This window comes from Mesocricetus auratus, unplaced genomic scaffold (assembly GCF_017639785.1).
Source record: "Mesocricetus auratus isolate SY011 unplaced genomic scaffold, BCM_Maur_2.0 Super-Scaffold_100011, whole genome shotgun sequence".
In the NCBI taxonomy this organism is placed as follows: Eukaryota; Metazoa; Chordata; class Mammalia; order Rodentia; family Cricetidae; genus Mesocricetus; species Mesocricetus auratus.
The window spans coordinates 84,220,077-84,234,362 of record NW_024429195.1 but is presented as its reverse complement, the minus strand read 5'-3'; the positions used below and the strand labels follow the sequence as shown (position 1 = coordinate 84,234,362).

The 14,286-nt window shown below is 49.2% G+C and overlaps 1 protein-coding gene across 2 annotated transcripts in view; it reads right to left on the bottom strand.

The window, feature by feature from the left end:
• The window catches only part of Nuak1 (NUAK family kinase 1), a 71,391-nt gene that overhangs the window by 23,235 nt on the left and 33,870 nt on the right, over window positions 1-14,286 (bottom strand). For both annotated transcript variants that reach the window (XM_005083786.4, XM_040755198.1), the window contains one exon: window positions 1,207-1,358. In XM_005083786.4, the coding sequence (XP_005083843.1) occupies window positions 1,207-1,358 (152 nt within the window). The remainder of the gene's footprint in view (window positions 1-1,206; window positions 1,359-14,286) is intronic.

Genomic DNA, 14,286 nt, shown 5'->3' with positions numbered 1-14,286 from the left:
TCCGCCGTGGGAGAGCAATATAATCCCAGGCGATGCAGACCCTGTCTGAGGTGGGGTTCCTGGGAAGCAGCAGACATCTCAGCTGGGGACTTGGAGCATAGGACTCCAGGGACAGCCTGCCTGCATGTCTGTCTGTCTGCCTGCCTGCCTGCCTGCCTGCCTGCATCCCTCATGCTGGAAAGGGGCCTGACCCAGTCTCCTAAACTTTGTCTGGGATACTTCCTAAGCAGTCAGCTGCAAAGACTTCAAAGTCCCTCTCTCCACTCTGCAGGAGTCAGAGCTGATGAAAAGGGGGGTGTGGTTGCAGGCCAATACGACCAGAGCCTGGGGACTGTCACACATTCAGGCAGGCTCTGACCATGCTGGAAGCTGAACTCCAAGCAGCTTAAGGGGAAGAGGACCAAAGGGTCGGGGGTGTGGCTCCGCCCAGCAGAAATGCCTGGCCTGTGCAAGTCTCCCAGGGCAGGTGGGCGGGAAGCAGAAGACTGAAGAAAAAAATGCTTGGGGGCTGTGTGGATGTGATGGGGACTGGGTTCCCAACATCACTGTGGGAATGGCTTCCTCAGAGGAAGCTGCTGTGTTGGGCAAACTGACGGGCATGACAATAGTTGGCTCTTTGTAATTTGTTTTTCTTTCTGTGTGACAGTTTCTAACATCTCCATAATTCCAGACTGGAGGGTGACTGAAAAACCAGGTCTCCTGGAGAAGAGACATGAGAACAGGCAAGCTGGTTCTGTTTAATTAAATACCGAGGGAAGCTTGGTTCACAGTCACATTCCTGGCTGACAGAAGATGGAACGAGTCTAAGAAAGTCCCATTCATACAGGAGCCACACGCTCACACACTTCAGAGAGCGGAAGTGCCGTCTGCGGTGCTTTCCAGTGTCCACAGAGGTCAATCAAAGGTGTGGGGTACACGTCTACAGAGACAGGCAGATCCTGAGGGCTCACTAGCAAGCCAGTCTAGGAGAGCTGGCAAGCTCCAGGTTCAGTGAGAGAGCCTGTCTCTAAATTAAGGTGGGAAGTAACTGAGGGGGACACTCGGCGGTGACCTCTGCCTCTATGTACATACACACATGGGACTTTTCTCTCTACTCGGCAAATCCTCCGCATGTGTCACAATGAACTAACAAGACTTTTATGATACTAAATGTGTCATGAGGTGTCAGACGACCATCTACAGCCAAAGTGGAAGGCCCCACCGTACCTTGTGACAATAGTGCACAGCAGACACGATCTGCCTGAAGAAGTGTCTGGTCTCCCTCTCGCTGAGGCGTCTCCGCTCGCTGATGTAGTCATACAGTTCTCCTTTGCTGGCATATTCCATGATGATCACAATCTTATCTTTGTTCTCAAACACTGTGGGGGAGGCGAGGGGAATAAACACTGTTAGTCAGCAGAACTAATTGTGACCACGGAGATGTCGCTGAGCCAGATGCAGGTGGGGTCACAAATCTGCTCCCAGCATCAGCAGGACTTGGGACAATGGCAGCTTCGCTCTGTCCCTGTGTTGCATAGTTGACAGAAACATACCCGGGTCGCATTTGCAGACCCCACTCCCGTTAACTCACCTACCCCTGCTTAGTTCTCGAGGAGAGGATAGAGGAGAGTTAACAACCCAAGTACAGGACTGTGGAGGCGGTTCAGGTAAAGGGGTTGCTGCCTGGATGTGAGGACCTGAGCTCAGAACCCTAGAAACCAGGTAAAAGTCAAATACAATAGCTCTACCCAGGGGACGGGAGGTGGAAGCTACATGAGCCAGGCTGGTTTACACAGCACCAGACCAGAGACTGGTGGACACAAGGTGGAGCGTGAGTGCCGGCTCCTAGTGAGGCTGTCCACTGGCCCCCACATCCACCACAGCTCGTATGCACCCACGCACACCTCACACACACACACACACACCACCAGCCATCTGATGCAGACCGGGCACCACAGCTCCAGCAGTCTCTCTGGCCCCCGTCCGTTACCCCTTTGCTCAAAACCATTTTTCATACAAATGGTTGTATGCATTTCACCACACCACAGTCCTATGGGCCCTGCGTGGACCTGTTTCATTCATTTAAACCTCACAACACACCACCGGGGAGTATTTAAAATTTTACCATTTGAAAGTCAAGGAAGAAGCTGATGGGGCCTGGGGACGCTGTGAGCTTTGCAGAAGCTGTAGATCCACCAGAGGAGGAGAGGAGCCGAGGAGAACCACGTAGCAGTGGCCCTGGCATGACTAAGGAGTCACAGAGCCAGCCCTGGGATGGAGTCAGGACCCCTGCAGTCCTCTGGATCCGGGTGCCCCTGCCTCCAGTCCCAGCCCCGTCTCACCCTACTCCTCCCGACACGGGCATCTTTTTCCACGCTCTTCGTCCAGGCTCTCTCCCCAACCACATAGTCCCGCTGTTATAGCCTAACTCAGGGTCCCAGACGGACACCAAAAGACAACACGGGGCAGAGAGAGAAAGCCAGGGAGGAGAGTCACCCCACTGCCACAGGAGCCTGAGAAGTCTTTACAGTGAAGACATGACTAAGCACAAGCATCTTGAGTGCATCCTTCCGAGAAGACGCAGAGTCCAGACCCTCCCTCCGCCCACCTCCACCTTGTCAGCTTCAGCCGTTCCCAGCCCACCTCTATGTCCAACAACCCAGAACTGCCCCTTATATTTCTGCTGCTCCCCCCTCCCTCAGCCCTCCCTGTCCTGGCCAGGGACACATCAATCCAGCCTTTGCTCATATTTATCTGCATATCACATGCTTCTGCCTCCTACACCCTGGCCCACGCTTGCCCGTGGCAGCTTACTTCCTGGTTATATATCCATTTTTCTCTGCCTGGACTCTGAGCTTGGGCTGAGAGAGCTAAAACCAAGGATTTTGTCCTTGCTGGCTGTGGAACTCTAGGAAATTGCTTACCTTGTCTGTGCTTTCCTTACACCAAATGTAAAATGTGAGTGAAATCAGAAAGCATTTCTTAGAACTGTTGGGGAAATGTACTGAGGAGAGGATGGTAGATGCTTATCACTCAGTAACGTTGGCTGCTACTGTTTTATTTTAATATTATTGGACCCCGGCACCTGGCATCAACATACACACATACAATGAGCAACCGAGTTGAATTGGACCCTGCCTAAGGCCTTGGTCCCCTGTCCTCCCAAACCTTGTCACTAGCTGTTAGAAGGTCACCCTCCCCGCCAGTTCCTTTCTGGCTCCTTCCAGTCCAGCCAACCCTTTCTGATAAAACGAATGGGAAGGAGGTAGGAAGCAGGAGAGGAAAGGGTACAGCCAGATAACACTGGCTGCCTGGGCGTCTGCTGGCCTCTGTACCCAGCCACTTTGGCTCCTACCAGGATTTCAGGATTTCAGCCTGGGGTGCACTTTTCATTAACTGTAAGTTCTGGGAAGGGGGAGGGGACCTCAGGGTGCATTGCTTGAGCTGCAAAAATGAAGGAGTGACATGCACAGCAGAGGCAGCAGCTTCCTAACCTTTTTTAAGGCAAGGAGAAGGAAGAAAAGAGTTAAGAGCTTTGACACCTAAAATAAATAAGAACCTCACCTCACAGACTCCGGAGCACCCCTTAAGGAGATTGGGACTGTCACCTGAAGTACAGGTTGCATGCCTCCCGCAGACAGGACTATCCCAGAGGCTGGCTTCTCAACTGCTGTCAACATCGCTCAGCGTGACAGATTTTTCACTAAGGAACTTCTGTTGGCATAGCCTGATGGTGTGACTTCCAAAATACACACTCTGGGTCTCCCTACAATTGTCACCCCACCACAGCTCCGTCGTCACTGGCTTCTAACCCTTCTCTGACACCCCAATGCCAAATGACCTCGAAGCAGAAGACCAGTGCGGTCTCTTCCTGGAGCACAGATCCTGCAAGGTGTTCTGGGAAAAAGACTTGGTGACTAAACAGAGCCTGGGCTCTGCTGCTGCTGGACATCAGGCTTTTCTTAGGTTCTGCAGGTGCACCAAGACACCTCCATGTTCTCACTGACATCCAGGGGAAGGGTTCGGGACACAGTATAGGAAACACTGGACATATATGATGGTGTCTCAGTAAGACCCCCCCCACCCCCTGGTTATGTGCAGTCGGCAAGGCCATCGAAGTCCCCATGTGGCTAGGCCTGGCTCTGGGACACCATCTGCACCGTCTGTAGGAGGCAGGCCAAGTTCACAGCCAAGGCTCAATCTCACATTAAGAGGAGTTAAATACCAAAGAGAATTCTGCATCGGAGAGCACAGTGGCTGGTCAAGGAGGCTCCTGAAGCCTCTTGAGTTCTTTCTTAACAACAGCACCATGAAGTGTAGGCCTACTATGTGCCAGCCCTCTGCTAAGAGGCACTGTGTGTGAATGATGTCATGTGGGTGTGAGCCTTTAACCCTCCTATGATGTAGAGAGCACACCAGCACCAGGACAGGACTGCCTGATGAGCCTCTCACCATCCAGACACGCCTGGCTCTCATCGAGCGATGGCCGAGAGAATGTGGGGGACAGGATCTGAGCTGACTCAGCACTGTGTCGGGTCTCACTTGAAGAACTTCGTCGCCCGTGTCTTGGGCAGCGCTTCTGAAACAGCTACTCCTTTTCCAGAATAGCCCAGTCCTCACAATGGCTAAGGGTAAGGTCTTGGGAATGGCAGACACTGAGGAATGACAAGTTTCTACACCTACACGTGAGGCTCCCTACCCATGATTAAGGTCACTACCACAGAAGTGGAAGGAATACTCAGGACCATTCTTCTCACAAAATGGGCTGTTCCTCTCGGGCACTCTTACAGCTGGTTATTTATAAGCCCAGAAGTCTTGTCTGTGTTTATGTTATTAGTCACTAAGCAAAAGCTTATTTTTCCATCACTTGGGAAGGGTTTCCTTTCTCAAAAATGAAAGCCTGTGCCTCTTGGCCAGACGATTTTACCCAGAAGCGTGTTGGCCCCATGATGGTAAGGAAAACTGCTGTGGCCTGGACATGCCAGGTCTACCAGGAAACTGCAGGCCCTGAACAGAAACTTAGCTCAGCCTGAATCAGCCCACAGCACTGGGCCAGGACCCTGAGGGGTCCAACCTGCGTTTCAGTAAAGCGGCAAAGCAGTGTAGAGCACCTACTATGTAGATGGCACTGGAGATAATTAAAGAAGATGCTACCAAGTCGAGAGAGGGAGAGGACAGGCTTGCTGGAAGGAACAGCACGGGAGAGCAGCCGACTGTTACTGCTACCAGCCTCTGGCGAGTCCCAGGGAGCAAGAAGTCAGAAGGGGGCTATGAATGAAACGCTGAGGCAGCGAATACCCACGAGAGGCTCCGGGCAGCCGAGCAGGTGAGAAAACGCTGCCAAGACGACAGAAGAGAGTGAAACGAAGGCCAGAGTAGCTTCAGGAGTCCCGAACCTCTGAGGTCGTTCAAAGCGCCTGTCCTGTCCTCCCTCCACAACGTGTCAGCACCTCTCTACCCGTGACTGCACGCCACACACTCAGCACTGGCTGACCACAATGATCCTGTGAAACTCGCACAGGGACCAGCAGCTTGGGACCAACGGGGTAGCTTCCTTGGACTTCAGAGTATCTGCATATACAAAATGACATACCTTGAGGGACTCCAGTCTAAACACAAAATCTACTTTATTTCATGTACGCCTCATACAGATAGGCTGAAGGCAATTGTGCTGGTTAATTGCCACAACTCAAAGGCCACCCGAGAGGGAGCCTCGGCTGAGCAATTGCCTTCATCAGACTGGTCTGCGACCAGTCTGGGGGGCATTTTCTTGTTAGTTGATGGAGAAGGCAAGCCCACTGTGGGCGGGGCGGCCTGGGAAGGTAGCCCTGGGATGGACAAGGAAAGCAGCTGATGACAGTCTGAAAGAAGCCAGGGAGCAGCACTCCTCCACGCTTCCGCTTCAGGTCCGCCTCCAGTTCCTGTCCCGCCTTCGCTCCGTGATAGACTGTACCAGGTAAGCTGAGATCAACCCTTTCCTCCCAGGTTTTGTGTTTTTGTTATGGTGTCTATCACCCCAAGTTAAAACAATAACCCTGCCCAATAACTTTGTAACTGTGGGTTTAGAAACTGCCCAGCAGTTTCATGGTATGGGATTTTCCATGTGTGGTCTATCACCTTGGTGCTTCAAGCATGTCAGACTTCAGATTTTTGAATCAGGGATGCTCAACCTGTGTCGACAACCCCATTTCATAATTGGAGAACCATTACTCCCACCAAGGAACAACACTGACAGCATCCTTCAGTCACCGCACTCTGTCCCCTCTGCCACTAACCATCTCCCTGGGATTAAGTAAGACAATATCATGGTGGCTGGAGAGATGGCTCAGCAGTCAAGAGCACTGACTGCTCTTCCAGAGATTCTGAGTTCAAATCCCAGAAACCACATGGTGGCTCACAACCGTCTACAATAGGATCTGATGCCCTCTTCTGGAGTGCAGGTATACATGCAGACACAATACTCATACATAATATAAATAAATAAATAAGCCAATATCACAATATGTTGCCTATAAGCCAATCAGACAGGTGAGTTTTGCTTCTTTGAAGTTCTTAAACAATGGGTCATGCAGGGCATATTCTTGTGTGACTTCAACAACCCCAAATACTATATGTGAGGATGTTCCACATTATTCTGCGTCGTTGCAGAATCTTTATCCTTGCTGCTGTGAATTCTCTACCATGCGGGGTACCGTGCTGTTTATCCCTTCTACTTCAGATAAACATTCAACTAATTCCACTTGCCAATCCTCATAAGCAGAGATGCTGGATCATTTATTATTTTGTTGTTGTATTCATTGGTTTTATTTTGTATTGTGTGAGTATTTTGCATGTATGTTCACCAGGTTTGTGCCTGGTGCCCTCAGAGGTGAGAAGAGAAGAGGGCATCAGTGCCCCCTGAAACTGGAGTTATGGATGGTTATGAGCCACCATGTCTGTGCTGGGACTGAACCTAGGTACCCTACAAGAACAAATACATTTAACTATTCAATGTCTGTCTCTCCAGCACAGCTGGGAACATGTTTGCACACCATGTCTATACCCCAAGAAGACTTTGAGTCCAAACGCGTGGCTGAAAACAAACTCAAGGTTTTACTATGACTCTCCCTCCATTCATTCTCTCTTCCAGCACTGTGCACAGCCAAGTTTCTCTGTGATGGAGTTCAACTCACAGCTTTTTCTGAACACCCTTTACCAGCTATGAAGTCGCTGACTGGGCATTCTGCTATGTGTTAAAGTCGACAAAACAATACAAGGCACAGTCTTTGCCTTTGAGGAGTTGTGTCCTATTTGGAAATAAACAGAGCCTACCAAATAATCCCTGAGCCAAACTGTGAATGGCTCAGACTTTTAGTATGTAGAGGACCAGAGAGAAGGATCAATGATGTAAATCCAAATGACTCTGAAAAGATTCCCAGAGAAAATGGGCATGGAACTCAACAGGCCAAACGACTAGGGGTTTGCTTTAATTAAATACTATTGCTATTGTTTTGGCATACCAAAGGAAACCCAGGCACTTTTTCTCTTTTCTGTCAGTGTCTCGCTGCTTCCAAGAAACCAACCAGGATTAGTTTTCTTGTTTTCTGTTTATTTCTATTTCAAGAGAGAGAGTGGGGAGTGGGGGTGGTTGCTATAGTAACAACTGCTTCTCCACATTAACCCTGAATTTTATCAGACGTGTACTCTGACGTTCAAGTCTGGCTTTGGATTGCTTGGCTTTCACAACTGCACTAATTAATTCCAAGGTTCTTAAAGACTCCCTTCTGCTGACCCCAAGGTTAATAACACAACGTGTATAGCTGAGAAAGTATATAACATAAAAACAACATTCTGGCCCAGAAGAAATACTGAGGACTCAGGTGATGTGGGATTTTTAACCATCCACTGGCCATGTCTGAGGCAAATACACTAGGCCTTTTAGCAGGAGAGTGAAGTGGGGACCAATTTACAGGATGCTGTAGGTGGAGGCTGATTTTTCTGGAAAATGAAAAATTTCTTTCTGTGGAGATGGAGGAGAGCTTTCTGACTTATGTGGACTCTAAGGGAAGAAAGTTAGGTTGTTGGTTTTAATGAAAAGGATCAGGCCTTGGGAGAGGACTGGCTGGAGTTCTCTCCATGGTGTGAATTCTTTCTTTCCACAGTACCTCCACTCCAAGCAGACAGCAACCGTGTTTTTATGGATGTCCTCAAGCTGACAGAAGGACCTTTCCACTCCCAGGGGACTCATTTTTATTAAAAACAAGGAAGATTCTCACAGAAAGCCCGAGTCTGCTTTTTATTTCAAAAACAAGAATCTTTTCTTGAAAGAGTAGGCTGCCACCTAATTAGTCACCGAGTCATTATAGGATTAATTCTTCAAAAGTATATTCCCAAGAACTAAACTGTAAATACCTCAGGGGCCTTGTGGCTTCTCAAAACAGTCCTGTGATGTCTGCAAGCCCCCTGCAGTGAGGGTGAGAAAATTCAGCTGGACTACTAGCTCCCATTGTCAACGGGGTGGTCAGAGCTGAGTGAGTCACAGGCTGGCACTTCCCAGTTTGGACAATGGAAGGCTTTCTGGTTCACACACTTCTCAAATACTCCAACACTGGCTGTTGACTGAAATGCTCGAGGAGACCCTACCCAGGTTGGCCACCCACTGCCAGAGGTAGACTTCGAGAACTCGGAAGGAAATGGATGAATGTGTAACTGGTGTGGTCGTGGATGCCTACAATCCTGACTCTCAGGACACTGGGGAGAGAGGTTAGCCAGACAACAGAGACCTAGTCTCAAAAAGTCAAACAACTAGAGAAAAGCAAGGCACTATCTGAAGAAGAGGCGACGCTGAGGGAGGCTGCCCTTGCGCTGTGGCGACCCAATACCAAATTCTGTGGGATCAAAGCACAAGGCTAGGATAAAGAAGATGACTCTCAAGGGAAGTAGCCTGGACTGGTCATGGGACTCCAGTCTCCTGGTGATGGTGATGGATTATATCTCCATGACAACTCAAGGGGGTCTAAGGTAGAATGGTACCACTACAGACTAGTCATACTGGTGATCACTTCTACTGCCGTGTCACAGCCTTTCACACACACACACACACACACACACACACACACACACACACACACACACACACACACACGAGACAGAGACAGCACCAGTCTCTATGAGAAGATGAGTGTCGGTCAGCATATCCCTGATAACGGATCTGAACTCTCACAACCACCCCAGATAGAAGTGAAGGATCTAGACTGACACAGTCACTTTCTTTAAACAAGCATGCTACCCTGGTTCCAGCAGTGACAGCCTTGGTTCCTCTCCCACAAACGGCAGCAGGAGGCTTTGCTGTGGGGGCTTGGCTCACCCCCAACCACCTGGCCAAGGAAGAGAAGCCAAGACAGTGCTTATCACCTACCCTCCACTGTGTATGCCTGAGCCATCCTGCAGGGCACCCTGTCACACTCTCCCTTGGGGCCTCCTTGTGAAGACTACAACAGCACAACTGTCAGGACATGGAGAAGTACCAGCCGCTACAATGGGCAGCAAGTCTCACGGCGTAAGAAGAGATGAAGATGAACCTGAATGAGAGCCAGGCTCACAGATCTGCACAGGAAGAACCCACCCAGAAGAGCACATTTCTGCAGTGGTGGCAGAGGTAGTGGGGGTGGTGTGTGTGTGTGTGTGTGTGTGTGTGTGTGTGTGTGTGTGTGTGAGAGAGAGAGAGAGGGGGGTGAGAAGACAATGACAAAGACAGTGAATTCACTCGTACAGACATCAGACTCCTTTGGTCCCATACAAAATTAAGTCCAGTTTTCTTTCTTTCTTAAAGAGATATATTACAAAATATTTGTATGAGTGTTTGTCTATGTGTGGACATGCACTTGTGAGTGTGGGTACTTGCTGGCATGAGAAGAGGGTATCACATCTCCTGGAGTTGGGATGATGGAAGGTTTATGAGCTACTGGATGTAGATGCTGGGAACCAACTCGGGTCCTTGGCAAGAGTGGGAAATGCTCTTAGCCACTGAACCATCTCTCTATTCCCAAGCCCAGCTCTCTTAACCAGGGTATCTGTTTCAGTCCCTAGTGCTACCCAATGTCAGAGTCCAGTGAGGTTGATAGATAGCACAAACAACAAGTTACTGCATGGGTGTGTCAGAATGGATGGAGTGGTGGAGAGAAGCATGTATCCCCTCAAAAACGCCTGGACAGAAGTCATGGTCACCCAATCTTCCTTCAGTAGCCATATAAAAGGCTATTCTTCGGGGTTCTATGAGCCTTTCTTCCTAAATGCATGATTTTGATTGTCTAAGCAAATGATTAAGTGACCCCAGCTCAACTCAAAAGACCCTATATTAAACACAATATAGTTTTATTTATTCTTTAAAAAATTAGCTTCAAGTACAAGTGGCATTATTTAAAGCACTAGAAAATATTGAATTCCAGGAAACTCAGGAGGGTGAGGCAAGACAAGCAGGGAGCAACATTAGTTTTTTTGTTTGTTTTATTTCTAATCTCCAGTGTCTAGAAAAATGACTTGGGTGTGATCAAATGAAAATGATACACTTGAAGGTCAGAGAGCTAACTTAACGGGGAACTCGTTGAAAACCTGGCTGTGCTGACACACAGCTGAGGTGCCCATGCCACAGTTAAAGGTGAGGAGAGCCCTTGGGGACTTAGGAACAGAGGAGGGCCCTGCACAGGGTCCAGGCTGCACGCATTTCACGGAACTTGTGAGGCTGGCAGTGGAGAGGTGTGTTAAATAATACCCATGGCTTCACAAGAGTAAAAGAAAAGCCTACACACCGCTTTGCCAAGTTCAACGAATGTTCTCCTGGGGCTCTGCGGTCCCTGAGGAGGACAGCATCCAAATGGGTTATAAATTGAATCAAAAACTAAAGAATCTCCCACTGCTCTTTAGTGACGGTGGCCAGGGTATGTTCAGACTCATTGATGACAATATTAGACCAACACAGGTTTCGAGAGCAATGCTTATTGTTCTCTTGGTGGCATGAATCACACCACGTTTCCATGCCTGACTAATTCAATCAGAAGCCTTGGGGCTGAGGTGCACACATTGGTGTCACAAATGCCACAGGAGTGTCCATGTGCACCTAATCTGGCAATCAGGGACCTGGGAAATATGGTCTTAGGTACTACTGTGTTAGTACCCAACACCACCCCAATAAGTGTGTACTTCAGTCAGAAAGGACATCTCACTTATCTTCAGATATCATTCCCTAATAATCAGGACTAAGAAACAGCTCCTTATCAAATCAGATATCATATCCATAATAAGCAGGATGAAGAGACAGCTTCGTGGGTAAAGTGTCTGCCACATAAGCAGGACGACTAGAGTTTGAATCCCCAGAACCATATAAAAGCCAAATGGGCATGAGTTCCGCCTGGAATCCCAGAATAAAAAACCTAGGAATAAGATCTCCCCGAGAAAGATGACTAAAGAGACTAGCCATTTCAGAGAAACACACAGATGCATACATGCTACACATACAATAAAATAAAAGTAACACTCTAGCATTTATTAGGCAGACACCAGCACATGCCTAGCAGTCCAGCTCCTTTGCACATGTAGCCCTACAGGGCGCAGAGAATCAAGACAGCGTCCCACTGTACAGATAAGGAGCCTCCGCTTCCTAGGGCTTACTCACACTCACACTGGCCACTTACACACTTGTCCTACCCGGACAGTACTTGGAACATAAGAGCTCAACCCATTTTTGATGAGCAAAGAATATGCAAATAAGCAAATGGCACAGGGTCAGCTCAGCATTGCTCTGTCTTTGTGAGAGCCCAAATCAGGACCATCCTAAATCAGGGCCTGCTTGCATGTCTTGCCTCTCAAGATCGTGGACAGGAACAGGAAACCCTGCAAAGCATGAGGTACTTCCACCATTAGTATAACCAAGTAACCAACCGAAGAAACTCAGCCCCACTCTCAACAATGGTTCTCACACTTGAAGACACACAGACTCCTGGAAGCCTGCGTTTGAACAGACAGCAGAGCAGGCCAGAGGTTCTGACTGGGGAACCAGGGGGACCCAGCTGATGCTAATTTCACTGACTCTGGATGACCCGTTAAGACCCCCCACTCAGGGTCTTGTCACACTCTGGGAAACTACCTTCATGTCTCGGGGGATGGGCAGCAGTGCTCTCTGACCCCTGGACCTGCTGGATTCTGTGGGAACATTTTACATAATCCCCCTGGCCCTGGCCACAGGTGGGGGGGGGTGTCTATGGTGCCCAATGTGGGCTATGGCCTTCTCCACAGACACGTCTCTTCATTTATCCTCTGTTAATTAGGATTTCTGGAACAGATTTTTTTTCAACAGGGAGCAAAAGAGATATCCCATTCTGGAAGGATCTACCCGGATCTCATGTGATGGACAGCTTTTAAGAAGGATATTTGGGGCTGGGATATAGCCCACTTGACAGAGTCATGCTGCACTCTGCTCCTCAGGACTCAAACCAAATGACTGAGGAAGAAACGAGTGTGTGTGTGTGTGTGTGTGTGTGTGTGTGTGTGTGTGAGCGCACGCACGTGCGTCATCATCCAATCATCCACCTGCACATCCCCATGGACACACACACTCATGCACACAGCATGCACACACATGGGGGTGGGGGGTGGAGAAACGGTTTTGCCTTCTACTTGGCAGAATCACCTGGAAGAACCTCAACAAGAATTTTCGAGATCAGGCTGGAATGCAGGTTTGTCTGTGGGACCTTGTCTCCATTGCCTTAATGGGCGGGCAGAGTTGCCCACCTTGGACAGCACCGTTCCTCGTGACTGTGAGGGAAGTGAGAGTGCTGAGCACACGCGAGTGTTCACGCTTCCATTGTCTCTCCTCTCCTGACTACGCATGTCACCAGCTGCTCTGAGTTTCTACCTTAATTTCCTGGCAACAATGGAGGGGGGGCGGGTAATAAGTAATATAAAAGCCTATGTTAATTTGCTTTCCAGGCTGGGCGTTGGTAGTGCACACCTTTAATCCTAGCACTCGGGAGGCAGAGGCAGGCGGATCTCTGTGAGTTCAAGGCCAGCCTGGTCTACAGAGGGAGTATCAAGACAGCCTCCAAAACAATACAGAGAAACCCTGTCTCGAAATATCAAAACAAAAAACAAAAAAAAAAAATGTGCTTTCTAGAAAGATGGGAAGGACTTTTCATGGGCAGTAACTTCATCCCAAGGTGTTTGAGAACAGGAGCTCCTACATCTTCTCAAGGCATAGGCTCGCTCGCAAGGCAGTGCAGGAGACAGACATGCTCATCAAAGAGGAGCATGTCTGTCTGTGTCGCTCCTTCTTCTCTGAAGTTTACAGATAATGTTTTAAACATTCCTGCTCTGGAGAGCAATCATAAGTAATGAATACCAAAGTAAGTCTTTCTGTGTGTTGCAGGAAGTCAGGATCCCCCTTACCTAAGATAAAAGGAGTGAAAGGGTTACCCATCACAACACAAAGAGGCAATAAAGGGATGCAGTCAGATCTGGGCAGCAAGAGAGATTCCCAGATCCCCAAACACAAGTGAAGGCCCAGGCTGCATCTTCTCTGGGCCCCCTTTTGCTTTCAAATGCAGTACTACTGCCAGATGGGACGCAGGAACCCCAGCGAGGGTTTCCTGGGCTTTCCAAGGGGAAGTGGGGAGAGACAGCCTGCCTTTGAAGTCTGAACTCAGTCCTGAAATCAGAACCACAGACAAAAATCTGTTTTTATCTCTCCCACTCTAGGAGACCCAGTTGAGAGCTCCTACACTTCCTTTCGCTGCCTTTTTTGCATATTGTCAATTGCCTCCCTGCTGAGAGAATGGAATCCCTGTGAGTGGGAAGCAGGGGTCCACCCTGAGATGCTGCCTGAGATTTCTGTCTTTAATCCAGGTCAGGTTACCCATGCCACCCCATCCAGTCCTGTCCCGTCCTGTCCTGTCCTGTCCCGTCCGCCCCCCCGCCCCCACACACACACCAGCATCACACATACCGGCGACGCTCGCACGCGCGCACACACACACTAGCAGCACACACTCCGGCAGCACACACACACACACACACACACACATACACACACACTAGACAGGGCAGACTTCCTCTCTTACTGACTTAGCAGAAGTCAGTGATGGTGTTTGTCTGTCATCTACACAGATTTGACAAATTTGAGGGCAAATCATCCTCACCACAGGGTCAACAGGAACATTCACCCCAGAGTCTGCTTCCGGACAGACATGATTGGGAGGAATTAAGCTGGAGATCTGGTAGACTAGCAGAGGCCATTCAGCAAAGTCACCATTCACAGGCCTGAGAGTTCACAGTTAG